Source organism: Malaclemys terrapin, chromosome 7, assembly GCF_027887155.1.
Source record: "Malaclemys terrapin pileata isolate rMalTer1 chromosome 7, rMalTer1.hap1, whole genome shotgun sequence".
Classification (NCBI taxonomy): domain Eukaryota; kingdom Metazoa; phylum Chordata; order Testudines; family Emydidae; genus Malaclemys; species Malaclemys terrapin.
In genome coordinates this window covers 4,737,184-4,763,295 of record NC_071511.1, presented here as the reverse complement: position 1 = coordinate 4,763,295, position 26,112 = coordinate 4,737,184, and the positions used below count along the sequence as shown (strand labels likewise).

The window sequence follows — 26,112 nt, the reverse complement described above, 5'->3', positions numbered from 1 at the left end:
ATTCCAAAACTAATTACCGCCATTCACAATATTCCTTAGCTAACCACATTCGCACCTTGTGAGTTGTCATCTAGACCCGGTTATATTTATGTCCACATTTTCTAAGTGTTCCCGCACCTACATTTTATCAACAGCTGTATCTAATGGGCCTTCATTACTTCTTAATGGTCTGTATTTCTCTGCTTTATTGTCATTTTGAAGAGAGATTTTTAAAATCCAGTTTGGTTACTTGGCCATTTTAGAACCATCATTACTTTGATTTCCCTCTTACATGTTGAATCGGTCTGTTTTCTAAGTTGTAGTTCCTTCTCCCACTGATGTACACCTCTACCTCGATATAACGCTACCCAATATAACATGAATTCAGATAGAACGCGGTAAAGCAGTGCTCCTGGGAGGGCAGGGCTGCGCACTCCGGTGGATGAAAGCAAGTTCGATATAACGCGGTAAGATTTTTTGGCTCCCAAGGACAGCGTTATATCGGGGTAGCAGTGTAGTTGTACAAACTCTTCTGATTCTTCTCAGTGCCTTTTGTTGGCGGTAACTCATTCTGCTTTTCATAATGTCCTTATCTTTTCTCTTCAAGACTTAATTAGTCACCTATATTTTGTTTAGTTCGCTTTCCCTTATTTAGATTCTTTCTCATCCTCAAATTCTGGAGAAGTCACGCAGGGATCTCAGCCTACCAACCTTCTGCTTCATAATGTTCCTGTTGCTCTTGTAATCATCATTGGACTCATCAGTGTGCATATGACATCTTAAGGAATCATCTCTCTGGATTTTAGTTTTTCCCTCACTCGCTTATATTATTCATTAAGAACATAAGAATGGCCACACTGGCTCAGACCAATGGCCATCTAGCCCAGTATCCTGTCTTCCAACAGTGGCCAGTGCCAGGTGCTTCAGAGAAATGAACAGAACAGGGCAACTATCAAGTGATCCATCCTCTGTCATCTAGTCCCAACTTCTGACAGAGGTTTAGGGACACCCAGAGTATGGGGTTGCATCCCTGACCACCTTGGCTAATAGCCATTGATGGACCTGTCCTCCATGAATTTATCTAGTTCTTTTTTTAATCCAGATATATTCATTGAATCCAGTTATACTTCAGTATTTATATTTAGCATTATTTCCAGTTAATCTTTCATTTCGCACATGCCTCACATGTGAATAAACCCAATTTTGAAATGCTCTTTTATTATTGCCATATTCCTCTTTTGATGATATTCCGAAAGTAAAGGCAACAGTTGATTGCTTAGACATGGCGCTAGTTACACAATAGGTGGCAGATCCTGGGGCTGCTCTACAAACAGATTTTTGTATCCATTTAACTCTATTTAGACATGACTATAGTTAAATCAGTTCAACCCCATTAGTGTGGATTCAGTTATACTGGTAGAAAGGTGTTTATAGCTTGTTTCAGTGTACCAATTGGGAGTTGGTGAACATTAGCGGTTGGATCAGTTTTAACCTCTGTATCTAAACTGATAGTTAGAGCTGTACAAAAACGGTGTGCCGTTGCCTTGAGGCCAAAATAAGTCTGCTGTATGCTTCCTATTGACGTCTCTGGGCCAGAATCAGTGGAACTATGCCATGAGCTGTGGTGTTCAAGTTGTGTCAGCTGTAGATGGATCAGAAAATGGTCTGACAGTTAAAATGGCTTGATCTGTGCTGATTTGGTGTTCGGAGGGTATGCAAAATGAATGTAATTTAAATGCTTTTTCTTTCAGCAGGTATCAGTAGAGTGAAAATTCTCGTCTAAACGAAGTTTATGGTCAAGCCTATTCTTTAACTTGGGTTAAAGGTGCAAAACTGCTTCTACAATAGGTGCTAAGTGGTGGTGCAAATTCGGGCCTAAGTGGGCCAGATTGTATAACTATATTTCAACAACAAAAAAATCCCACTTTCTTTTCTAGTCCAGGTCTAAGAGCACCCTTCTAACTCCAAGTGTAAATTATATTGTGGTTTGTGTCGCCACTGAACCTGGCCAGTATCCTGGAGGTGGGGGGAGGGCTTAGTAGTTCTGTTCAGAAAATTCCCAGTTTGGAAGAGGTAGCAATTTGTGTGCATTTTGCGTTGGAAAGAAAATGGATGTAGTGGGTTATTGCCCAGAATTATTTCAGATGTTCTTAGGAGTGGCCAACAGTATGAATATACTTGCCAGGATGAAGGTATTTGTATCTCATTCAACCTATATTATTGCAATAGGCAAAAGACCATGTGGTAGAGGTGTGCCTCATGGTTTCACAGGTATGGAGCAAGGGTGCCCAGCTGTTACAAGATGGAATATTATATAGGTTATTTATTTGGTTATTTTAATTCCATAATTTCCATTTTGCTAACTAATCTCTTTTCATTTGAAATGTCTTTGCAGATAAGCAAGCAGCAGCTCCAGATAGTCAAGGATCGATTCCAAGCATTTCTCAATGGAGAAACGCAGATTGTGGCTGATGAAGCTTTTATTAATGCAGTCCAAAGTTATTTCGAGGTAAGGCGTGATGGTGAGGCAATTGTTGGGCATGAAATACACAAATGAGCACAGCGGACAATGGTTTCTTATGAACAAGTGTTGCATGGCTTTTTCTGCATTAATAGTCCCATCCAAATCTCTCTGGATGGGCTCTGACAGCCAACAAATAAACTCAGTGCTGTTTAACCCAATTCTCCCAAAATATTTTAAAGAAAATTAAATTACGGTTCAACAGTTAAATCATCTGTGCTAAGTTTAGTGCCGTGCTAAATGTATCTTAATACTTCATGTTCTTACTTTTGGGTAAAATTCTGTCCGAATGGATACCTCCACATTGCTGTTGAGGTCAGTTGGGCCAAATTCTCCCGTTCATTCAGCCTGGTGGCATGTGTAGAGAAATATCAGGGATGAAGGTAGCCCATGGGGGTGACATGGAATGCAGAAAAGAGAAAATTTGGCTCTTTGAGGGTACTGTCATAATGTATGTGGTGACCCAACAAGAATAGCAAAGGCCTTGAAAAGCTTTACATATTGCAATAGAGGGCATCATTAAAGTCTCTGTGCTTGTCATTAGCAAGTAATCTGTGTCACCTCTGTACTAGAGACAGCACCCCAAATGCTTCAGTAAAATTAGTCAAAAAGTAAAATTATAAATATTTTGATGGCCACTAATTACACTTAAACCTGGTAAGTTGGGGCTAGCACAGACACTTGGCTAATATTAACGTTACCTTTTAATTGCATGGCACTATGTTTACTTATTAACAAATATAGTGAATGACAAATAGTACTGAATAGTGCACTTACAATGCTGTCTGCAATTCAGAAAATGTTTTGTTGGGAGCATTTTAAGGCCGTAAAATCACATCTGTCCTTCCACTCCCTGCTAATATTCTTTGTTTCTCTGATGAAAACTAGCCCACTCCCTCCCCCAAACCAAACTTGTCACAAATAATTGTCAACAACTTAATTTTCTGATTTTGGCTAAGATATTGATTTTAAAAAATATATATATATTGAAATTGGATTCAGGATTGTTAGCAAGCATTTTTGGCAAACAAAGCTGTAAAATGACAATCTAACATGATTTTGATAAAGGTATTTAAAATGCCACCAAGACTCTGGCAAAAAAGGAAAAACCGGTATATTTTGAACCCTGTGCAAAACGCAAGGTTGAAAAAAAAAAAATGCTCAAAGCTGATCAATGGCAACGCAGTACTGTTTTCATGGTTGGCTCACCCCCGACCTGCTGGTCCAACAGCTGCAGTAGAGGTGGAAAGCCGTGGGACCCCAAAATCCATCTCTTGGGGTGCAGAGTGGCAGCAGCAGCAAATCTTCAGGTCAGGTCATGCCATCGGGCACCGCAGCCGGCACCACGGTGAAGTGCAGCATCTCAGGGATGTGGGACCTTTGGGGCCTTGGGGTGGACCGCAGCTGCGTGAGACACACTCCCCAGCCCAGCTAGCTTTGCGTATTCTAGCACGTGTGGTCGGAACGGAAGCACTCGGACTGGCTGCTGAGGAAGTGAGTCACTTCCTTGGCACGCAGCCAGCCAGCCCGAGCACCTGCACCCCACCCAGCTCTGCCGGGGGAGGGCTGAGGGGGTGTCAGCCACTCCACAGGGGGGCTGTGCTCAGCGCTGGGGGGGGGGGAGGACTCCACTTTGTGGGGGGGAGGGGAAGAAGAATGTGCATTACGCTGGGGCAGCAAAAGGATACCGCCAGAGCCGGTGCCACCCGACCCCCTCGCCTCACGGCGGCGGGGAGAGAGTCATACAGGTGAGTTCCCCCGCCCCTTCCCAGAGACCACAGAAGTACTCTCCCTCAGAGTGCACCACTGTGCCGGCTGATTTGGCACTACGACCTGACCGCTCTTACCTGCTTGCTGTCCCGTCCCGGCGGTGGTGCCCCCAATTTAGTGGTGCCTGGCTGCGTATGCCTAAGGACGGCCCTGCCCATTGTGTCCGGTGCCTGGAAGACTACATTTCCCATACACCAATCTGCTGATATCTCTCCAACTGAGATACATAGTGCATCATGGGAGGTGCATTTTGGGAGATGTGGTTTGGGAGCCTGATGCCTCCATTCTCCTCTAGGAGCCAGGCTCCCTGGCCTGACTGTCTCCCATAACGCACATAGATCCATGCAACTCCCTTGATTCACCACACAGCTCAATCAGAGCTCAATCCCGTAAGCCCATTGCCTTATGGGAAATGTAGTCCTCCAGGGAGCCCAGCCTATAGGAGAAATTAGGGCCAGAACTGCAGCTGTGCCACTGTAGTGCAGATGCTTCCTACGTCAGTGGAAGGGTTTTTTCCATCGATGTAGTTAATCCACCTCTCCAAGAGGTAGCAGCTAGGTCATGGAGGAACTCTTCCGTTGACCAAGCTCATCTACAGTGGGGGTTAGGTCAACCTAACTACATCGTACGGGACATAAAATTTTTCACAGCCTTACCATTGTAGCCAGGCTGATCTAATTTTCAGATGTAGAGCAGATCTCAGAAATTTAATAAGAGACAGAGCCGTGGAACTGGCTTCAGTTTGGCAGCCTGTAGGTGTGGTGACTGGGCCTGAATCTTGCACTGATTTTCCATCAAGCAAATCCATCATCTCCTGCTGCTCCCATCAGGCCTGATTCTCCTTTTGCCTAAAGGAGTGTACTTTACATGCTATGGGGACATGAGGTGTGGGCGTAGCAGGGATACTCACTAAATCTGTCTTCTCATATAGCCTACAAAATGTTCACTTATTTGTTTTCCCCAGCCACACCCTCCTTCCTGCTTCCTCTGAGCGAAAGTTACTTCTTATACACACTAATGGCCTTTTACTGAAAATCAATGGCAAGATTCCCATAGAATTCAATGGCATCTATAGGAATAGACCCTCGGGGAATATCAGAACAATGCAGATTACACTGCTTTATCAGTTACAATTAAAGTGTAAAGTGGGCTGATCAGAAGATGGATGTAACTTGCATCCTTCTTCCTTTTTTCCTTTTCAGAAACCATCCCCGCTTTTCCAGGAAAATATGTAAGATTCTATAACGGGGATTGCTGTGTTTTTATATTTCTCTGAGCGCTTGAAATTGCCTTGATGGATGCAAGATTCCACAGATACTTCCAAAGGCAGTTAGTTTGATCTTACATGGGTTTAATAGTTCAGTTGTTTCTATTTTGCCCGGTGGCCTCAAAATGATCTAGTGGCATAATTATTGATTAGGAGTCCAATTAATGTAATAGTAAACAGTATGATGTGGCTGGCCTGGTTGATCCAAAGTGTTTTCCTTGCAATGAGCTTTCTAATTGGTTACTGTGTTGCATTTCAGAACACTTTTATATATAGTCCTTAAGAAACCAAAAAACCGCTCAATGGGGTTGACATCAGTTATTTTGAGTAGATTACAAAAATGACTTGGATTTAGTCTGAGAGATACAATTTTGACTCTTCTGTTGTATTAAATGGAGAGTTGAAAATTGCCTTATAACTGAGCGACCATATCGCATATAGTAACTTTAATAAGGCATCCCTTCCGCAAATGTGTATTGGATAATGGGGTTGTTTTTTTCCAGTTTTCTAACGATGGAAAGCAGTTGGAAGGCAATAAAAGAATTAATGTGAAACTGGGGATGACTTCACCCAATAATACTCAAACATTTAATGCATATCATTTGCACAATTCCAAGGCCATAAATCATAATTAGGAAACATACTTCTCTAATTATGTTCCTTTTTAAAGAAAAGTAATATTTTGGCAATTAACTAGATTTGGTAATGAATAGTCTTCATTGTACTAATTACTTTGTAGGACTAATCACCATTAAATCTCTAGTTGTTGACATGTTGTCATTTAGCACAGTGAATGTCTTTATAACCTCGCTTTGTACATTTCAGTCTAGCAATAAACCAAGGCACAATTCCGTATGATTCTAGCTTCACATATTTACATCCACATACAGAATTTATATGAATGATTGTGTCAAAATACATAATGATGCAAAGCTGGGAGTTTGTATCATCCAACCTCCATACCCGTGTTTAAATCTGAGGGCTGTTAATTCAAGGGTGTAGGCAGATCAAATATGCCAGGGTAAACACACGGAGAGAGACCCTCTGTAACCCTAGAAGACTCGAGAGGTCAAAATCCGCATCCTGAGTTGCTGCTGGAAATGAATTGCAAGCAAGTGCAGATGCCCCAATGCACAGTGACTGTCGTGCTCTCTGAGAAATATCACTGTCACTGGGCAGTCAGTCTGCTCTTGCTGGAGTTGGGGTGATTATTCAGGTGAATTTTGGATTATTGACAAGAATTTCACGTTTTCACCCTGAATGGTCTCTGGGTACTGTTACAGGAGTTTTCTGTCTCTATATATGTAAATAGTTAGATGAGCTGGAACATACAGCTCTGGTCATAGCTTTTGGAGGACCACTGAAATGTCTTGTGCACTGCAAATAGCTTTCTTTGTGCAGCTCTTAATGCAGACTTTCATACCCTTCCTCCGAAGGGAAGAAGGACTTGTCAGAAGGGGGATTGATTTATCTGAGCAGTGTAATTTATTTTTGTCAGCCTTCCTGTCAATCATCTTTCTCTCTCCAAGCTATTCACCATAAAAGGTGAAGATCTGGTTTATAAATTGTGGGAGTGGAGAAAAATTCAATGGTAAAACCTTGAAGAGAATTTAAACTCTCACGCATGATAGAAAAGGGCAGCAACTGCCGTTGTGCAGGGAAAGACATAATTCATCCCTGGTTTAGCTTTGCTGAATTGGTCTAATGGTCCCAGCTCTGTCTCTTTTCTCTAGGCAGGTAGGAAGTGGAGAGTAATTTTCATCCCTCATCCAAAAGGGTATTGCCAGGGGATTGCCAGTTTATCACTGCTTCATTGAACACGTGCTCTTGGAGAGAATGTTTCCAAGATGGCAGTGGGATTTAAGACACGCTTAACTGATTTACTTAGATGGGACTGACTGTGAGAGATAAAAACAGACTATTTAAACCCAGCTGGGGGGAAAATGAAGGGGGCAAGATGCTGTGAAGTTATTTGCAGTTTCTCTCCACTTCTTTGTTGAAATCTTGTTCTGACCAGCTCCACCATACAGTAGATTTTGCTTATTAGCAGCCCCTTGTTTGCCAGCAAAAAGTTGCCATTATCCTGCAGTTGCTAATAAGGAGAAGGCAGGTTTGTGAGGCTGCAGCTGGGGGAAGAAGCCCTGCGATATGCCTCTCCTGGCTGCAGCCCTGCAAACCTGCCTGCTGGCAGGGCAGCATCGGGGAGGGGACTGCAGTCCGGATGCTTGAGCTTTCTGCAGAGAGCGGGGGCCAGTGGAGCTGGATGGTACCTCTCCCTGCACTCTCTGAGGTCAGGGCTCAGCACGTCCCAGCACTTCCCTGGCTGCAGCCCCGGAGAGCACAGGAGAAATACCATGCAGCTCTGAAATCCGGACTGCATCATCCCCCGTCCTTGCTACTGCCCGTTCCACAGCTTCCTCCCCCGCCTGCAACTCCTGTGTCCCTGCGTGCAGGCAGGTTTGCGGGGCTGCAGCCCTAGAAGGAAGCACTGGGACGAGCCGAGCACTAGCTGCAGGCAGGTTTGCAGGGCTGCAGCCAAGGAAGGCACCTCCAACACTTCCTTCCCTGGCTGCATCCGCGCAAACATGCCTGCAGCTGGGGCTTTTCTTCCAAAACAACTTTTCAGTAAGTGGCATGCGGTTGCCAGTATCTGAACCCCTTTCCCATTAAAGTCAATGGGACAGGATTGGTTCCCGGCAAAATGTTGCTATTCACTGGAAATTGTTAATATTGAGGTTGCTATTAAGTGGAATCGACTGTACTTGTGCCCTATATAGAAATGTATTTTTTAGCTTCTAATAATTTAACTTCCAGCAAACACTTGAACAAAACGTACAGAACTGAAACCCCTTTGTTCCTTTGCAGATAGGCACCCACATGGGTTCTGCCCCCCCCCCCAAAAAATCTTATCACTGGTACCCTTTCAGATAGGGCTAATGCAATGATTCCCAGATCTCTTGGGATATTGCCGCATACCAGTCTGCCAGGCAAGCACCTCTCTGACGCCCAAGGTAGATGCAGTTGAATGTCAAACTGACTTGAAACAAACTGTTTCAACATCTCCAAGCTGCAGTTTTTCAGAATTTTGTTATGCAAAAAATTTCGATACTTCAGTTTTTGTTTTCATCCCGAATAAGGGTGAAAACAAAGGTTGAAATAGAAAAATTGCCTGTGAGGTACAAATTCCAATTTTTTTACTCCGCTTTACTCATGGTTTGGTCAAGATTTGCAGAAGGCTAATCTCATGGCAAGTAGGAGCTGTGAAGCATTGACTGGGAGTGAGGAAACTAGTTCAGGGATATCCAGCACACAAGTCAGTCCTTTAAATGCAGGATGTGTTTATCAAATAGCTAATTGAACAACACAGAACTCACTGATAGTAAAGAATTTATGAAGGCTACATTCAAAACTTATGAACCATGTAAGAGAGAATTCTAATTGAATGATACATGTCACTTTCAATTCATTGTCAAATCTGCTTGCTATATTTTTGTTAACAGGGCCTTGGAGAGTACAGCAGAAAATAAGATTCAAACCTTTGAATGTAGTTGCCACACCGTAATGTGGCTTGGTAAGCCTCGGATTGGAATAGAATGGAATTTGACAGAAGTGTACAAAATGCATTCTTAATATTCAGGTTGCATTGGAACTGGATCCTAAAATAAACTGGATGGCTGGGATAGTCTTTGTTTGAAAGTTGACAGGCACCTTCTTAATATACAAAACTAGCCTGTGTTTCATGATGTCTGAAAAAGACATCTAGACCCACATCTTCAGAGGTATTGAGCCACAATCCTTTGAGGATCTGGATCATAGTAGAATCATAGAATATCAGGGTTGGAAGGGACCTCTGGAGGTCATCTACTCCCACCCCCTGCTCAAAGCAGGACCAACCCCAACTAAATCATCCCAGCCAGGGCTTTGTCAAGTCTGACCTTAAAAATCTAAAAGGAAGGAGATTCCACCACCTTCCTAGATAACCCATTCCAGTGCTTCATCACCTTCCTGGTGAAAAAGTTTTTCCTAATATCCAACCTAAACCTCATCCCCTGTAACTTGAGACCATTACTCCTTGTTCTGTCATCTAGTACCACTGAGAACAGCCGAGCTCCATCCTCTTTGGAACCCCCTTTCAGGTAGTTGAAAGCACCTATCAAATCCCCCCTCATTCTTCTCTTCTGCAGACTAAACCATCCCAGTTCCTTCAGCCTCTCCTTATAAGTCATGTGCTCCAGCCACTAATCATTTTTGTTGCCCTCCGCTGGACTCCTTCCAATTTTTCCACATCCTTCTGGTAGTGTGGGGCCCAAAACTGAACACAGTACTCCAGATGAGGCCTCACCCATGTCGAATAGAGGGGAATGATCACATCCCTCGATCTGCTGGCAGTGTCCCTACTTATACAGCCCAAAATGCCGTTAGCCTTGTTGGCAACAAGAGCACACTGTCGACTCCTATCCAGTTTCTCATCCACTGTAACCCCTAGGTCCTTTTCTGCAGCACTGCTGCCTAGCCATTCAGTCCCTAGTCTGTAGCAGTGATGGGATTCTTCCATCCTAAGTGCAGAACTCTGCACTTGTCCTTGTTGAACCTCATCAGGTTTCTTTTGGCCCAATCCTCTAATTTGTCTAGGTCCCTCTATATCCTATCCCTACCCTCCAGTGTATCTACCACTCCTCCCAGTTTAGTGTCATCTGCAAACTTGCTGAGAGTGCAGTCCACGCCATCCTCCAGATCATTAATGAAGATATTGAACAAAACCGGCCCCAGGACCGATCCTTGGGGCACTCCGCTTGATACAGGCTGCCAACTAGACATGGAGCCATTGATCACTACCCATTGAGCCCAACGATCTAGCCAGCTTTCTATCCACCTTATAGTCCATTCATCCAGTCCATACTTCTTTAACTTGCCGGCAAGAATACTGTGGGAGACCGTATCAAAAGCTTTGCTAAAGTCAAGGAATAACACCTCCACTGCTTTCCCCTCATCCACAGAGCCAGTTATCTCCTCATAGAAGGCAATTAGGTTAGTCAGGCACGACTTGCCCTTGGTGAATCCATGCTGACTGTTCCTAATCACTTTCCTCTCCTCTAAGTGCTTCAGAATTGATTCCTTGAGGACCTGCTCCATGATTTTTCCAGGGACTGTGGTGCGGCTGACTGGCCTGTAGTTCCCCGGATTCTCCTTCTTCCCTTTTTTAAAGATGGGCACTACATTAGCCTTTTTCCAGTCATCTGGGACCTCCCCCGATCACCATGAGTTTTCAAAGATAATGGCCAATGGCTCTGCAATCACATCCGCCAACTCCTTTAGCACCCTCGGATGCAGCGCATCCAGCCCCATGGATTTGTGCTCGTCCTGCTTTTCTAAATAGTCCCGAACCACTTCTTTCTCCACGGTGGGCTGGTCACCTCCTCCCCATACTGTGCTGCCCAGTGCAGCAGTCTGGGAGCTGACTTTGTTCGTGAAGACAGAGGCAAAAAAAAAGCATTGAGGACATTAGGTTTTTCCACATCCTGTGTCACTTAGGTTGCCTCCCTCATTCAGTAAGGGGCCCACACTTTCCTTGACTTTCTTCTTGTTGCTAACATACCTGAAGAAACCCTTCTTGTTACTCTTAACATCTCTTGCTAACTGCAACTCCAAGTGTGATTTGTACCTCAAAGGGACTAGATTCCCATCAATTCAGCTTGTATCCAAACTCACTGTTGTCAAGGTCCAATAGGAAGATTATTGTATATAATGTGAGAGTGCCCTAAATTTAAAAAAAAAAAAAAAAAAGGCAACAGATTTTTTTACACTCCTCAATGAAACAGCACACTCAAGTTCTGTGTTACTTCAAATGCCAAACTATGCTCACCGCCTCACATTAAAAATCTGAAAATTAATTAAAAATGTAACTGCTGTTTATGCTCAAGGGCAGTCTGGAGACTTTGAGCAAATGAAAAAAAGGCTGAAATTTTTATGAAAGAGACAGAGAAACTATAAAATGGCTGGGTATGCTTTTCTCATGGCTATGACATCGTCAGGGTACTCTGCCTCTGACCCAAACTGAACTCAAAAGCAATGTCATAGCTACCTTGGAACAGACCTCCTTTCTCAACGCACTGAATGCCCACTGTGTCTGTTCCTTTTACTTTTTTTTTATTGTAGCCTTTAAATGGAAATCCGTGTTTGGAGTTTACACCAGGAACAATAACTAGTAGTTCCTATGGCACTACCTCCTTGTTTTACCAACGGGGAAACTGAAGCACAGAGGGGCAGTGAGTTGTCATCCAGTCTCAGAGCTGGGAATAGAGCCCATGTCTGCGTTTCAGTCCACTGGACCACACTGCTTCCCTGATTGTGTTTGTTTCCTGGCTCGTGTGCCTGGCTCTTAGCAAGGAGTTGGAAAGTATCGACCCCAAAAAACATTAAGCTCCTGGATTCAAGGGTTGGTGCTTTAATATCCAACGTGCTCCCAGGACAAGGCCAGGTACCAAGAAGTTGGGAGGAAAGCTCTTTGCTCCCTCTACTATGTGCCTCCAGACCAGGGAGCATGGCCATGCCCCTAGCCCGCACACCTTAGGGTGCAAGCCACCCAAAGGGAGGTATGAAGAAATGGTCCCAGTCTGCCTCTTTGGCACATACCAGCAGATCTAGGTAGCCACAGAGGCAGGTACATGTTGGATCCTCTGACAGGCAGGCTCCCTGCACCGTGGGGTGCTCCAGGAGGAGGTGTTGCCCTTTTGGTTAGCTCCATGCACCTCTCTGAGCAGCATTGCCTGGACCAATGGCACTATGTGCTGCTTGCTCTCCTTTGACTGCAGCTGTTGTTACTACACAAGAAGCATCAATTGAGTGCGTAACACAGGCATGTCCTTCCAGGAGGTCTGTGTTCACCTTTGCCTGCAACAGCTGATTGACAGGCCGTTAACACCTCTTCCATAGCAGCATGTGCCAAGCACAAGCCCTCTGCCATGTGGTTCTTTCTACCTCTTGAGCTCCTCCACTGTATCGTCTCTTGGTGTCTTTATAGCTCTCTACGAACTGCAGATAAACATTGCACCCCGACTAAGCCATCTCCAAATGAACAATGTGGGGTTGGCTCCCTTGCGGAAGCAGGTGTCTGTCCATTGGAAATGTAGGGTATGTCTACACAGCAACCGGGAGGTGTGATTGCAGCTTGTGTAGACATTCAGAAGCTATCTAGCCCTAGCCACACATGATCCTGGGTGTGTACACGTCCCGTGCCGCCATGGCTTCACTGCTATTGGTTCTCAAGCTAGATCAAAGGTGCAGTCACGCCTCCCAACGGCTGTGCAGACATAACCTTAATATAAAGGCAGGGAAGCACAGCAAAGTAACAAGACTGCAGGACCAGTGAACTGTTGTCCTACTTTTTCTTTCTAGTCCTTTATTAAGGAGCATGGTGAGAAACTTGTTTATGACAAACACAAACAAGGTGGTTTTCAATAGAGTGAGGGGGATGGTGGATAAATCAGACCAGCTGACTAATCCACTGTTCTTTTTGTATATTTTTATCTAGAGACTATTCCGTATTGCTGCCTATTTCCCACAATCATTTCTCTTGAATGTCCCTTCAGTTTACATTTATGCATTAGAAATCCATATACCCAACACCGTGGTTGGATAGCCTGAAGAATCGCAGGATTTGCTTTGGGCGTTGGGGAAACTTCTTTTTTTTTTTAGTCAATCTGGAAACTTTATCACTGACAATCCCAGCACAGGACATAATCAGTATTCCAGGTTTGAAAGATTCCTCTGAACATTCCTATGCTGTGTTAACATGCAGCTTACTCTGTTCTCCGCATTTTGTCCCCTTACCAAAATTCTGTCATGGGAGAATGAAAGGGGGACAGATTAAATGTGGGGAGCTCGCGGGCTGTTTGATATCATTGCTCTTCCTTGTTTTGGTTGTGTGGAAGTGGCCATGGTCTCTTCCGTCATTCGACTTGGGCATGTGTGATCAATAATTTTATGAAGGACGAGGGTTTTTTTTTTTTACTATACCAGATTACCAGATTGAATTATGCTCATCCCTACATCAGTGCCATCAGATGAAAAGTCTAGTGAACTGCACAGGCTGCGCCGGGGGGTTTGCAAAACATCTGTAATGCTGTAGAAATATTGCAGACGCCACTGGGACAAGCAGACTTCCACAAACAGCAGTGCAGGGAGCAAATACCTTTTAGCTGCCGGGCTTTCCACAACCTGGCCACACCCTGCTCAGCCAGCCATAGCATAGATACGCGGTAGAGTAGAGATCAGACTTTCTGAACATAAGATGCAAGACTTTCTCGGCCTTTCTCCTGTTCACGGGATTCTTTGTTCAAAATGTTTTCAGTTGAAGAAAATGATGTGAGTTATATAACGTCTGTTAGAAAGTGAAAAGAATAGGAGTACTTGTGGCACCTTAGAGACTAACAAATTTATTAGAGCATAAGCTTTCGTGGGCTACAGCCCACTTCTTCGGATGCATCCACAGGTGCCACAAGTACTCCTGTTCTTTTTGCGGATACAGACTAACACGGCTGCTACTCTGAAACCTGTTAGAAAGTGAGTTTTCCTTGCAAGGATCCTGTAATGGAACAAAGGATCGAAGCCTAATCACCTAGCTCATGCTGCCACTCCCACAGCAGTCACTGGGATTACACGTGTGCAACTGGCAAACGGGACTTGCTTCAAATGCATCACACTTCTGTGTCCCCTCAATAAAAACACGTCTCCGTGAACAGGTGTGAGCCCTTCTGGCCTGACTGTTACCTGGACACCGATGTAGTTCTGACCTGGTAATGCTGCCATTTAGACATCTAGGTACCTGATTACATCTGCACTTACACCCATTACCTTTTTCCATTGTTAATCATAAAACTGAAAAAGCCTGGATGTAAGTCTATACTATAAATGGCCATTTTACACAGGAATTGGTTTAATGGGTGTTTTGTAGCACTGTTCGCATCCTCATGACGTTTAATGTATTAACTAGCTGAAAACCTTCACCTCATTTCTGCTACTTCCCTGTTATCTGCTCAGTGGCTGACAGAGAGACCGAGAGTTAGAACTGATCCATATAAGGCCTAGGCTTTGTTGATGGACATGCCAATAGGAATAGCTGACTTGCATAGTGAAAGAGGTGTTTGGTTTTCTTTGAATAAACACTGATACACATACACCCATTAGAACTTTGTAAGTCTTTCTCAGCCTGCCATATTCCTACTGGACATCCCAGAACCCACTGAGTGCACGGCTTATTTTCCGAAGAAAGATGCACAGTCTTCATGACAAACCAATTTTCCATTGCAATTGTGTCAGCATCTCTTCGTATCTCCCCAGCTCCCTTCTCTGCCTCACTTGCTGCATGCATCGTTTTCTGATGTCCAGCACCTCCAACCCCGATGTCATCTATGGATTACCTCCTGCCTGGACCAGCTGATCACAAATCTGTGCTGGCCAAAGCTCTTGAAATGCTGCTTTTTCTAAGTGGCATTTAGTTCCCCTGGCTCTGAGGGTTGCCTAAAAACTGTCACTGTATTAATTGGAATGAGCAATAAATGTAATCTCATTTCACCAGCGAGGAGAAGGTCACACTGCACGTCCCTTCAACGGCCCTGCCTGTAGCTGACTCACCACAAGATAAACACTCTTACCGTTCACAGATAGGCTGTATAAGTACAAGTCACAGTGGCCACTGGTGAACTTCCAGTGCAGAATCAGTGCCATTTCAGGAACACCAGAGGACGAATTTCCAAGTCCCCTTTCACCCTGCTGCTGATGTTACCCAGCTGAAAAAGGCAAAGCTGGAGAAGGGTCTGTGAGTGTGCCCTGGACATGAGTAACTCTGGGATCAGTCTCTGGCCTGGTCTCAGCATGTGTGTAAGGAGAGAGCAGGTACTCTGACTCTCTCTCTCTCCAGGACTTGCACACCCATGACAAGCACCATGTCTTTATGGATTAAAGTCCCATCCCCCTTCCCTGACAGATGCATCTGAGAACATAAGCCCATCAAACGGCTGGGGATGCTGTGAATGCCACGCTTGAAACATTGTGGAGTGGTGTAAAAACCTGCCATGTCCTCAGGTCATCCCTGAGGTCTTTAATTATTGAGAGCTCATAGCTACCGCCGCCCTCCCCCCCCCCCCCCCCCACTGCCTGCACAGCTTCTTCCACTGTGCTGTACTCCTGTCAACCTCTGCTTCATGAATAAAACAACCCTTTGTACTCGCCAGGCAGCCCTAGCGCTGCTCTCGTTTGGGAAGGCGGAAAGGAGTCACTCTTTCCCCGTGTCCCCTACATTGCTGCTCACACAGCATTTCCTGCTCTCCACGGGCCTGCATTGTCTTGACCCTTTCTTGTACCAGGGAGAATATTCTCACCTAATATCTGGTCTGCTCTTTTTATCTACTGCCCCCACCCCAACATATCTTGTGCTGGGCAATAACCTCTTTATAACATGAGACTCACAAGGCTGAATCAAAATGCACCCTGGGTGTAACAACCTCTGGTTCAATGGAGTTACACGTAGGTGGTGGGTATAAGAGGCCAGGGAAAGCCAAACCTCCCCACCAGCCTCATCCTCTTCTCCTGAGGCTCACCCTCTTCCCCTCCCTGTTCCTTCCACATGGGAGCCTCATGGGTGGGGGTGAAGAGGTAAGTGTGAGCGGGCAGGTGGGTGAGCAGGGGATCCGGGGGTGGGGGCAAAGGGGCACATCAGCTGGCTTGCGGGTGGGCGAACGGGGGTGAAGAGGCACAAGCGGGGGGGGAAGCAGGGGGTGATGAGATGTGCACGTGATTGGGGGGGACCTCGGGGAGGGTGAGAAGAGGCATGGTCATGGGGGGCCTCTGGGAGGGGGTGGAAAGGGGTTGGGCGGAGCATGGGCAGGGCTTCTGGGGGAGGAGGCTGAGTGGGGGCAGGTTTCAGGGCAGGGCCCCGGTCCAGGTGCGCGCCATCTCCCCAAATGGAGGAGTCACATGCTGCCCATGGAGTTACAGCAGGAATGAATTTGCCCTTTTCTGACTATGGCTGTAGAATATGCTACTTTTTTATTTTAATTTATTTTTAGGCTATGAGATGTCTCTGAGTTAGCCATTGGTTTACAAAGATCAGAAGCTTTTCCCCCATCTTTTGCTCCGTTTCCCCCCTTGGTCTAGAAGGTTTGACCACGCTACTGCCATGTTGCTTATGGTCTAAGTAGGAGGGATAAAATCTCAGCATATGAGAGCTTCTGGAGACTCTTTTGCCAATGCATTATTTCTTTGAGAAGGCATTCTTTAAGCACAACATCCTTTACATACATAGTTCAGCTCCTACATGCAGAATCCTGTCTCTCTTGCTATCTCAGCAGGACGGTCTGCTGAGGTCTGCTTCAATTCAGTAGCCTAGCGTGGGCATCTGCCACTTCCTTCAGAAGGATAAGTTGATGTCATGATGTATGGAATCAAAGTCTGTCTTAAACCAAGTTGGGTGTATTATAGAATCTACACCTACAGACTTCCACCCAGCTTGAGTTGCAGCTTTGTCTCCCCTTTTTATTGGGGAATACTCACTTGTCGGCTGCACAAGAGAGTGGCTGAATAACATACTGCAAGTAAACGTACATCATTACAATCGGCAGCCATTTAAAAACCTGAACCAGTGAGAGCCTGGAAAGAGTGTTGAACGGAACTTTGTCATGCCGGATATGGGACTACAGCCAACTTCAGGGACCGAGGCTGGAACTCAGACTAACACTACGGAGATTTCAGAGCTGTCCATTCCAGCTCTGTCATCTGTTAGTGAGATCTCAAAGCTTCCAGCAATTTTCAGTCCAGCCACCGCTCTCCAGGGTAAATGCCATCACCTCATACACCTTCGAAGATAGAGATGTATTGTTTTTCCCCAAGGGAGGGATCTGTGTGAGCAATTATCTCTCCTGGATGGATTCTTTTCCTTCATCCTTTAATCTCTCCCATCTCTATGGGGAAGGGGTCAGTGCTGACAAGGGGTGCCTAGGAATGGAAGAGCGTGATGAGATATTTTTAATGTAGTGGCTGTCACAACACCAAACACTTTTCATCTTGATTGCCTGCCCTCTGCATGCTCATACAGACAGATAAAACAAAGCCCACTGTGAACCATGAGAGATGTGAAACAGTTACAGATAGGTTGCTAGCCCTTACCTAGTGCTATGGATTTAACCAAGTGGCCAGCTCTGAAGTAGCGTCCTGTCTCTGGAGTCCTATATTTTAATTTAAAAATTGTTACGACAGTTCATGGTTGCCTGCTGTGTGCAGTCTGTGGAGGCCTTTCTGTTCTGGGGCTAGGGCTAGGAAGGGGAATTTGGTGCCCAGCTTGCATGCTGAGATTGTACTAATGGATGGAAGGATCGGGGTGCAGGAGCTCTGTTGTATCCCAGCAGCATTCCAGCCCCCATGATGCTTCTCTGTTAGTTGCCAGGTTATTGCCATGTGTTTAAAATTACATTTAAATACTGACTGGTTAAAGGAGCCAAATAGCAAGGATCATATTAAGATTTTAAGGCAGCTTCTTCCATCAGTGTTATACCAGAGTAACCACACACAAGCCAAGGGAGAAAGCAAAGGTGTGGCAATGCACATGCATGCACAAACCCCACGTGGACCAACTAGTGAAGATCAGCATTGCTCCTTTTTTTACACCAGCTGAGGGATCTGGCCCTGTATGGCCAGGATCTAGCCAAGTGATAAATTTCAGAGCCATGTAGCAGAGAAATTTTATCCTGCACGGTTTGACTGCTTCACCTGCCAACTGATCTACCCCGCCTCCCAGCATTGCTCTAACATTCCAAACTCCCGAGCAGCTCTAAACCGCTGCTCTCCTTGTGGCAATTCATTAGACTGGCGTAAACAGCCTAACTCCACTGCTTTCAATGGAGTTAGTCCAGGTTGACACTGACAGGAGAATTTGGTTGGAGAACGGTAGCTAGAATTTGGTTGTCACAACAGTAGCTAGAACTAAAATACCCTCCTGCATCCTGAGCGGTATTTATGTATTTGGTGCAACGTGATGATGACATTCGGCAAAGTCCTGATTACATCAAAATGCTTTTGCTTTGTGGTCTGGCTTCGTTCCATCTCAAGGTCCAAACGTGACCGTTCTAGTCTAGCAGCGCTTGACTGCTGCATGGGTTATTGGAAAGCATTGTATAAATAAGTTAGCTTCGGGGCCTGCAGCGCTTCAGATAGACAAACCGGGTTTTAATGATGCTTTACAGTAATTGGCGACTACAAAATGGAGTCACTTTTCCCCTCCCCCGGCCCCTCTCTCTTTCTCCTTGCAGGTGTTTCTGAAAAGTGATCGTGTGGCCCGGATGGTGCAGAGCGGGGGTTGCTCTGCAAATGACTCCCGAGAAGTTTTCAAGAAGCACATTGAGAAGAGGGTGCGCAGCTTGCCCGAGATCGACGGCCTCAGCAAGGAAACGGTGCTCAGCTCTTGGATGGCAAAATTCGATGCTATTTACCGTGGCGAAGAGGATCCGCGCAAACAGCAGGCCAGGATGACTGCCAGTGCTGCCTCGGAGCTGATCCTCAGCAAGGAACAGCTGTACGAAATGTTCCAGAACATCTTGGGAATCAAGAAGTTTGAGCATCAGCTGCTGTACAATGCGTGTCAGGTAAGGGTCCCTCCCCATCTCGGGGGATCTAGTCTTTGACGGTACCTCATGCGCCATTTTGCGGTCATTCTCTTTGCCTTTATACTGCCAGCCTGCCAGTATAGAGGGGAAGCAGACGTCCTGTAGGAAATCATATTAATATTTGACTTTCAGATGCACAAGGGGTGAACGTTTTATGCAAACCGGCTTGTTGAGATTGTGCTGGATTGTCTGTGACCTGGGCACTGGTGTGAAGCTAATAAGGCTAAGCAATAACCAAATCCTACTACTCTCGCTCATGCCTGACCCCAATGGGACCACTCCATGAGTTAAGGGAGAAAGGATTTACTACTTAATAATGGGGGTTTTTCGCCTTCCTCTGCAGCGTGGGGCGCGGGTCACTTGCTGGAAGATTCTCTGCACCTTGAAGTCTTTAAACCACGATTTGAGGACTTCAATGGCTAAGACACAGGTTTGATACAGGAGTGGGTGGGTGAGATTCTGTGGCCTGCATTGTGCAGGAGGTCAGACTAGGTGATCATAATGGTCCCTTCTGACCTAAAAGTCTATGATTCTAATCCTTGTGGTACCACTGGCTGGGCAGGTAAGGGTCTCTGGGCTTCCACTCCATTCTTCCCCCTTTCTCAGTCCCCTCTGCCTGCCTGTAAAGGGACAGTGGGTGGTGAAGAGGGGACGGGAATGCATGGTGGGGTATGGAGGGAGGTGAGATAAGAGGAGAAACAAATGGAATTGGAAGGAGATCGCGCTTGTAGGCTTTAAATTCGAGTTCAGGCAGCTCTTTGTTCCTCTGTGCGAGAATTTGCTCTAGGAATGATTCTGGGGAAGTTCTATAGTCTCTGTTCTACCGGAGGCCGGACTACGTGATCACAATGGTCCCTTCTGCCTTTAGAATCTATGAACCCTTTGAGGTTCAGTGACCATAGTTTGCAGCTTTGCTGTGGTCCATCCAACTTCTAATTGCATCTCCTTTGTCTGAACCAGCCTGGTTTGATTAACTACGGCTTTGTCTTCACTGCTAAGAGGTGAGTTTTTACTGCAGGATAACTAACTCAGGTTCCCTATCCTTCTGTAAAATGCTAGTGGAGACAAGGCACCTGTAGTGTTTATCACGAGGTAACTAGGTGAGGTCAGCCACGGGCAAGGAACAGTGCTGTCCTCATCTAGCTACCTCGTGATAAACACTGCCTCGTCTCCGCTAGGATTGTACAGCAGGACAGCTAACGCATATTACTTATCTCCTGATTCCTCCGTCTTTTTGGCAGCGGAGACTTAACCTTAGATGGAATATTTAGGGATCCTCTGAATGCAGACTCTGCAACAGGGACCAATAGGACATTCACTACAGAGTAAAAATACCCTCCAAGCTATTTCCAAGGAAGACTGAGATCTTGGCCTCCCCACTGTATGGAGAACGAAATTATTTTATCACTTTCTCCCCTCGTTTTGGTAATTTGTGCCCAGAAAAGATGAATTTTGCACCATTTTCTGTTCTCCTAGTTCAGATGATCTTGGCATTTCCATTTTCAAGATGGGGGTTATTTTCTGTGCTGTGTTTTCCCCTCCTGACTAAATTAATTCTCTCCTTTTCCCCCCCTTTTTCATCTGTCATTAAAAAAAAAAAGAGAGAGAGAGAGTGAGAAATGTGTGACAATGAAAAAGGATCTAATCAGCATTACAGCTCTGGTTAATAACATGGCTTCTTGGCAGAGACTCTACCGAAGAAGGACTTAAGTAGCAAATGGGCAGGGCAACCCAAAGAATATCCTGGTTCAGGGTGTACTCTGCAGTCCCACGACCACAGGGCCGTAAATATGTAACCCAATAAAACTTGGCAGATTTCCTTTGTGTGCTGAAGTGCTTCTGACCACAAACTTCACCATGCTGCTGTAGCCAGACTGTAGGACATGTTGGTGTCTGCCTTAGCAGTTTAAAAAATGGCACAAATGATATGTGGTTTTCTGATTAGTCTTGAGATTGTCTCAAGGAGCAGGAAATGCTCCAGAAAATGGCAGAAAATGATTATTTTCACCGTGATAGGACCCATAGTGATGGGCCCTGGAGTCTTTGTAAATTTCTATGGGTATCATCAATCCGTAAACTGTGTGTTTGTCTGTGGGTGTGATACAAAAGTTATTCCGTGCATTGTTAAGACACGTTTCTCAAGGAAAATAGTTTCTCAGATTGATCAGTAGTTGAGAGGCAAACGGAATTACCCAGACTGTTGTTTTTTCTTGCAGCAGTGTTCTCAGATACATCTGAACAATGGTTTTTCCTTGACCCGCAGTGTTGATCCATCGACCTTGGAAAGGGAGTTACTTTCCAAGTGACTTCAGCGTAAAGTTAGCTTGCCCAAGTAGGAAGTTTAGCATTTGTTTTTATTACCCTGTATTTCCATTCATTCTAGCCTACTTTCTCTCCCTGAATAATCCCTGGTTGTTGTTTAGGAGCACCACTTAATGCACTCACTCTGGATTGATGGAGCAGATAGTTACTTGTAAAACAGGATTTCTGCCCAGAACCCACCTGCTAGGAGATGCAAAAAGCAGTGTGCTCTGTAGCATTTCCTAGAGCCTGAGAGTGACATCTGAACAAAGGTCCCTGCTCCAGCTGGATCGACGAGTGAAATTGCCAAGGTCATGCCCGAATCCCGTGTGGACAGCTTTACTCATATGCTTCCACTGCACAGCTAAACTATCTGAAATCATTATGGCCAACCCCACGCACTCAAAAATCTTGTCATGTCTCCCCCAACCCCCAAAACCGTGAGATTGGCTTAAAAATCTACAGAGCGAGACCATCAGAGAGCCATGCAAACACAGTCATTTAGTGCACCAGTGATCAGGCCAAAAAAAAAGGGGGCGAGTTGGGTTATAAACCCAAATGGCACATGATTTACCTCTGAACACCGGATACTGCCAATGGTGTCACTGCTGCACTAGCCGTAGGATCATCCAGTGGTTTGCCAGTTCCTGTTGTGGGTCAGACACCAGGGCTCCATTGTAGCCAACTGCCAGTCTGGCCCTTTGACACGTGTGGACACTGCAGACTGTCTGGAAGTCAGTCCTAAACCGGACTTAAATTGGGCAGGAGGCACCTTTAACTGAGACACTGACATTAGTCACCCTTACTCCTGCTTGCCCTACGTAGCAACAGTGAGAGTGTACGCACCTCCGTTTGCATTAGCCACCTGGTTCCTGCCTGCACCTCATCCTCCAGCCCACCCTTGCCCAAGGCGCTTCTGTCACATGCACCGAAGTGTCAATTACCCTGCCGTCTCACCCACGGGCCCCAGGCGACTCTGTTGGCTACCTCTCATCATTGCTGCGCTACCCAAGGTGAGTGAAAGCCCATGATGTGTGACAGTCTTTCGGGGGGGGGAGGGGTATACTAACACTACTGTACCAATTGCAAATGGCTAGCGGAGCTCCTGTCTTGCATACAATATTCCCTGCAGTCAGCTTGTTAGTTTTACGGCTAGCAGGAAAGACTTTAATGCTCGGTTTGTTTCGTCCCTCCGTTGGAATCCTCACTGACGAAGCAAAGCTGCAGTTAGGCTTTTGAGAGAGGTGTATTTTTAAAATTGAACATGCGAATGCTACTATGAGTTACTTTGCTGTTTGTAATATCTGTATGGTAACCCTCGGAACTATACCAAGGGGGAAGGCACCTTATATAAAGCTCTACTTGGAAACCTCCAAGCTTGTAGCATAGGCCTTTTGCCTAAGGAGACTTTTCTTGGGGGCTTGGTTTAGTTTTTGATCCCTGTCTCTGTGACCAGACTGTGGAGAAAGTAGACATGCTTTTGGAGCCAAATTATCCTCTAAATTCAAGCGTTGTCTTTGGTAGGGATTTTAACTAGCTATCAGAATAGCTGCCTGAGGGCAAACTTCTAGTGTGCACAATCGCCACCAGGATAAACAGTGCAACAGTGCTTGAAACTGGGGAAAGCAGCACTGGTCCTCGTAATCGGGGTGGATCCCCAATGCAGACAACATCTTGTACTGGTGATCGCCTGGAACCAGTCCCTTGCAGTCAGTGAAGATACAGCAGCACAAGCAGGGCCGGCTCCAGGGTTTTTGCCGCCCCAAGCGGCGAGGGAAAAAAAAAAGAAGGAAAAAAAAGCCGCAATCGGCGGCAGCTCCACCGCGCCGCTTTCTTCTTCGGCGGCAATTTGGCGGCAGGTCCTTTCCTCCGAAAGGGACCGAGGGATCCACCGCCGAAGAGCCCGATGTGCCGCCCCTTCCCTTTGGCCGCCCCAAGCACCTGCTTACTGGGCTGGTGCCTGGAGCTGGCCCTGAGCACAAGTGAGGAGAAACAGTCTCCCAGGACAAAAATAAAACCACATGCATATTAGAATTCTTTTTGCTTGGATAGAAAGATCAGAATTGCCAGATTGGGTCAGCCCCATAGTCCATCTAGCCCAGTATCCTGTCTCTGACAGTGGTTCAGGGTTGGCTTAAGCCCTGAAGCAGGAGGGTTTCTCTCCTTTCCTGAACTCTTGTTTCTTTGTTAATGCTTCCTACTAAAAGTGTGGGTGTTCTTGTGGCCCATGGGAGACTTGGAAAGGCGCAAGTGGGGGTTAAGTGCTTAGTTCCCATTGCCTGTTGCTGGAAACCATGCACCCAAGTGCTTCTGGTGTCTCAGAAAGTCTCCCCCGTGCAGCCTGCCTGAATGCTGCTGAGCTCATGTTTGTGTGTGATGTTTCGTTGTTGTTGTTGTTGTTGTTGTTGTTTTTTCAAGTTTGACCCCAATTAGAGAGAGAGAGAGAGAGACCTGCCAACATTTGAAAACTATAAATAGAGCCCTTCAGAGAGAGAACTGAGAGACATCATGTAACACCACTGACATGCCTTGGGTTCAGGGAGTCTCTGGAGACAGAGTGAGGGAAAACGATGTTTTGCGTATCTAAATAAAGGGTGTATGTGCGGAGGTAATATTTATACTGTAGATCTGTTTCAGGTGGAATGGCCCATTGCAATATGGACAATTAGCACATTTTAAAATGTGTTCCCTACTACCCCTGCTTATTTTCCATGAATTTTTGTTCAGCTCTTTTCATTTTCACGAGTATGCCAGTCTGAGAAGTGATCTTTGTATACAGTTCTGCCACCCCATCAGCCTGCCCTTAAAAATTTACAGGACAAGCTCGCTGAGCAGGTAGGTTTCTGAAGACCTCTCAGCCCTATCTTTGGAGTGATATTTGCACCATGTAGTACCTTTTTATGGGCTTCAGTGCAGTTGACCTATTTGTAGGTAAATTGCTAATTTGATTTCATCAGGCTGTATTGTTTCAATCCTAGTCTGTCTAAGCATTGCGTATTTGTTTCCTAGCAAAGATGTACCAAACTCAGACTGTGATTGAAACTGATACACACTAATGAGTTAGATTAGCATGGTCAGACTCTCTTGGCTCATCAAAGTTAACTGGAAGTATAACTTTAATCTTTCTCTAAGTAACCTGATTGACGTATCTATTGGCTGTTTCCTATGAATAAAACCGTATACAAATATTTTAATTGTTGATATATGAATGTGCGGTAAATAAAAAAATTTAAAATGTGTATGCCTGCCACATTTGACTGGCATTTCTCTGGATGTGCTGAAAAAACTGTAACCTTCACATGAGAGCACTAACGACTCACATTGAGCATGTGTGCATAATTAATCAGGCATGTGCCTATAGTGGATACTGAATATGGACCGCTCTTACTCTAAAATGCCACAGCAGAATCTGACTCTCTCTCTCTCTCTCTCTCTCTCTCTCTCTCTGAAAAAGTGTGGCAGAAAGGTTTGGTAGCTATAATGCCACCACAGTTGCAGGCTTTGCTCTGTAACTGATCAAGCTAAATAAAGCTATATCTTACTGTTGAAAATAGAGGTAACAATGTAGTTTTCCATGTGTGGTTTACTTTAAGTAACATGCAATATACTCAGAAGCTATTTTGACTTGAACTTATCTGATGCATAGGTACTGGTGTTAGAAAACTATTTATTTCCCTGATTGGCTTTCTGAATTTCATTATTCTTTTCAGAACTTTCAGTATACTGCCACTAATGCAGTTAGAGAGACAAGGTGGGCGAGGTAATATCTTTTATCAGACCAACTTCTGTGGGTGAGAGAGAGAGAAGTTTTTGAGCTTACACAGAGCTTTTCTTCTACCTCCCCCACTTTGTGTGTCCAATATCCTGGGACCAGCCTGACGACGACAACGCTGCAGACAACTAATGCAGTGAATGATTCAATCCCTCATGTTTAGAAAAGCTGATCAGATCTGCTTATGATATTGTTTTAGATGATGTTTGTGGCTGGGATAGTGGCATCCCCGTGACCTGTATGCTGCAGACTTAGAGACTACTCCGTAAGATCTTTTCATATCCACCCTGACAAAATGCATTATGGAGTGCAGCCTCTAGAATTAGATCTTAGCATTAACAAGTTGGTGCCTGTGTGTCCAACGCTCTTGGAACAGAGTCCTAATGGCTCAGGAAATCGGTGCCAAGAGCCTCATTACAAAAACAGATATTGCCCCAGATGTATCCAGGACAGAGCCAAGGAAATAATTTCCATGTTGACACATCTGCCCTGTTTTACTGCTCTCCTTTCTTTCCTAGCTAGAGGTATGTAATAATTATTATCATATTTTGCACTTTGCTCAAACCTTTCAACTGACCATCTCGATGTGCTCTAGAAGGGTAGTTAAGTATAACTGCCCCCATGTTAAAGATGAAGAAACTGAGTCCCGTGATGGTTAAATGATTTCCTAAGGGTCAGCAAACACAAAGGCAAGTCCAGCGATAGAACCCAGTTCTCTGAGTTTCTAGTCCAACATTAGCTGCTAGATCAGGGTGGGCAAACTTTTTGGCTCAAGGGCCACATCGGGGTGGGGAAATTGCATGCAGGACCATGAATGTAGGGCTGGGGCAGGGGGTGTGGTGTGCAG

The 26,112-nt window shown here is 45.3% G+C and overlaps 1 protein-coding gene across 9 annotated transcripts in view; it reads left to right on the top strand.

Moving 5' to 3' along the window:
* The window catches only part of CADPS (calcium dependent secretion activator), a 357,481-nt gene that overhangs the window by 71,760 nt on the left and 259,609 nt on the right, over positions 1 to 26,112 (top strand). For all 9 annotated transcript variants that reach the window (XM_054035472.1, XM_054035467.1, XM_054035476.1 and 6 more), the window contains exons 2-3: positions 2,375 to 2,488; positions 18,839 to 19,171. In XM_054035472.1, coding sequence (XP_053891447.1) covers positions 2,375 to 2,488; positions 18,839 to 19,171 — 447 coding nt within the window. The remainder of the gene's footprint in view (positions 1 to 2,374; positions 2,489 to 18,838; positions 19,172 to 26,112) is intronic.